Source organism: Bipolaris victoriae (genome assembly GCF_000527765.1).
Source record: "Bipolaris victoriae FI3 unplaced genomic scaffold scaffold_312, whole genome shotgun sequence".
In the NCBI taxonomy this organism is placed as follows: Eukaryota; Fungi; Ascomycota; class Dothideomycetes; order Pleosporales; family Pleosporaceae; genus Bipolaris; species Bipolaris victoriae.
Genome location: NW_014575080.1, coordinates 3,036 through 4,572, shown reverse-complemented (window position 1 = coordinate 4,572; position 1,537 = coordinate 3,036). Strand labels below are relative to the sequence as shown.

The 1,537-nt window shown below is 45.2% G+C and overlaps 1 protein-coding gene across 1 annotated transcript; it reads left to right on the top strand.

Moving 5' to 3' along the window:
* Positions 1-344: 344 nt before the first annotated feature.
* COCVIDRAFT_32105 (hypothetical protein) lies at positions 345-542 on the top strand (the record flags this gene model as incomplete). Its single annotated transcript, XM_014694559.1, has 2 exons — positions 345-484; positions 533-542. 2 exons carry the CDS (start codon positions 345-347, stop codon positions 540-542), a joined length of 150 nt encoding a protein of 49 aa, XP_014550045.1.
* Between the last annotated feature and the right edge of the window lie 995 nt (positions 543-1,537).

Here is a 1,537-nt window from a genome sequence, read left to right as displayed (position 1 = left end):
CTATTAAAGCGCGCGTATAGTAATACTATCTTAGTCTTAGTACGTAATTATATCTACTATATTAGTAAAGAAACCTTTCTACTAGTATTTAAAAAGGCCTATTATAAGGCTATTATACTAGAGAATATCTATAGAGAGTTTTAAGATATTAGGCTTACTCTAACGTGTTTCACCACCGAGCGCCGCACCCCACCGAGCGCCGCAGTTCCCCCACTAAAACAACGTCGCAATACTTCTTACGCAACACCACTATAATTTTTAGTAATAAATAGAATAAGATGTTATTCTTTAGATGCGTCGCTATCCTCTGTATCCTCTAATTCTACTTGGTACGTACGGGAGTTATGTCCAATTTGGCTACAACGCCCGCAGCGCCGTTCAGTACGCACCCTCTTCGCAGGCGTTGCACCCTTATTAGAGCCACTACCCTCTACCTCAGCGATCTGATCAGCTATCTGGCTAACTGTCTGGGACCCCTCTGCCTGTATATAGCGCCGCTTACGAGTTTTTCGCTTTGTTAACGCTTTAATAGCGTCTCGTAGGCGACTTATTTCCTCCTGCATTAATACTATATGATAAGCGATCTGCTGGGCTCCCTTACTTAACTGCTGCATCTGCTCCTTAAGAGACGTTGTAGGAGACCCTTACTAGATTTGCATGCGGTTTCGAATAAGCGTAGCCTGCGCCTCTAATTCGCGCGCGTTGCGCGGCGTTTTCGGCTCCTATATAGCAGTCTCTTGCGCCGGTGGAGTCGGCGTACGCAACACGACGTTAAGCTGTGATAAAATAATATGATAATCGTGTGGAGTAAGCCTAGCACCTCGAAACCCTCTACGGATATTCTCTGGTGTAATAGCCTTATAATAGGCCTGTTTAAACGCTGGTAGGAAGGTTTCTTTGCTGATATGGTAGATGCGATTGCGTGCCAAGACCGAGATAGCATCACCATACGCGCGCTTCAACGGCGAGAAGCAGCCCACATCGAGAGGCTGTAAGAGGTGCGACGAGTGGGGAGGCATATAGAGGAGGATTATCTTTATCTCTTCGCAGAGATCTTAGAAAGCTACTAAGTAGTGGCTCTTATGGCCGTTAATAATGAGCAGCCTATGCGTCCCTACAGGCCGCGCATAGGAATTGAAGTGACGAAGCTAGTTAAGCGCTAGATCGTTGTTCGTCTAGCCTGTAGGACTAACCTAGATTACCTAGTCGCGTGGTAGATCCTCTGTGAACTAGGTAGAGATTAGAACCTTGCCTGTGAAGATAAGAAACGCTGGGATACGCGTGCCTGTTGCGCTAACGCCTTGTATCAGCGTAACCCACTCACGATTACCTAGCTGGATCTTCTTTATTCTTTCTGGTTTGTCTGAGCCCGTAATAACTGACTGTGATAAAATCTTGCCTATAATAAAGCTAGTCTTATTAAAGTTATAGATGTCTTCGTCTACGATACTATACTTTGCCTTTGTATTCTAAACTAGCTCGAACTAGCCCTTAATAAGCGCTAGGTCTTCGCAGAGAGCTCGCTAGTGATTGTATG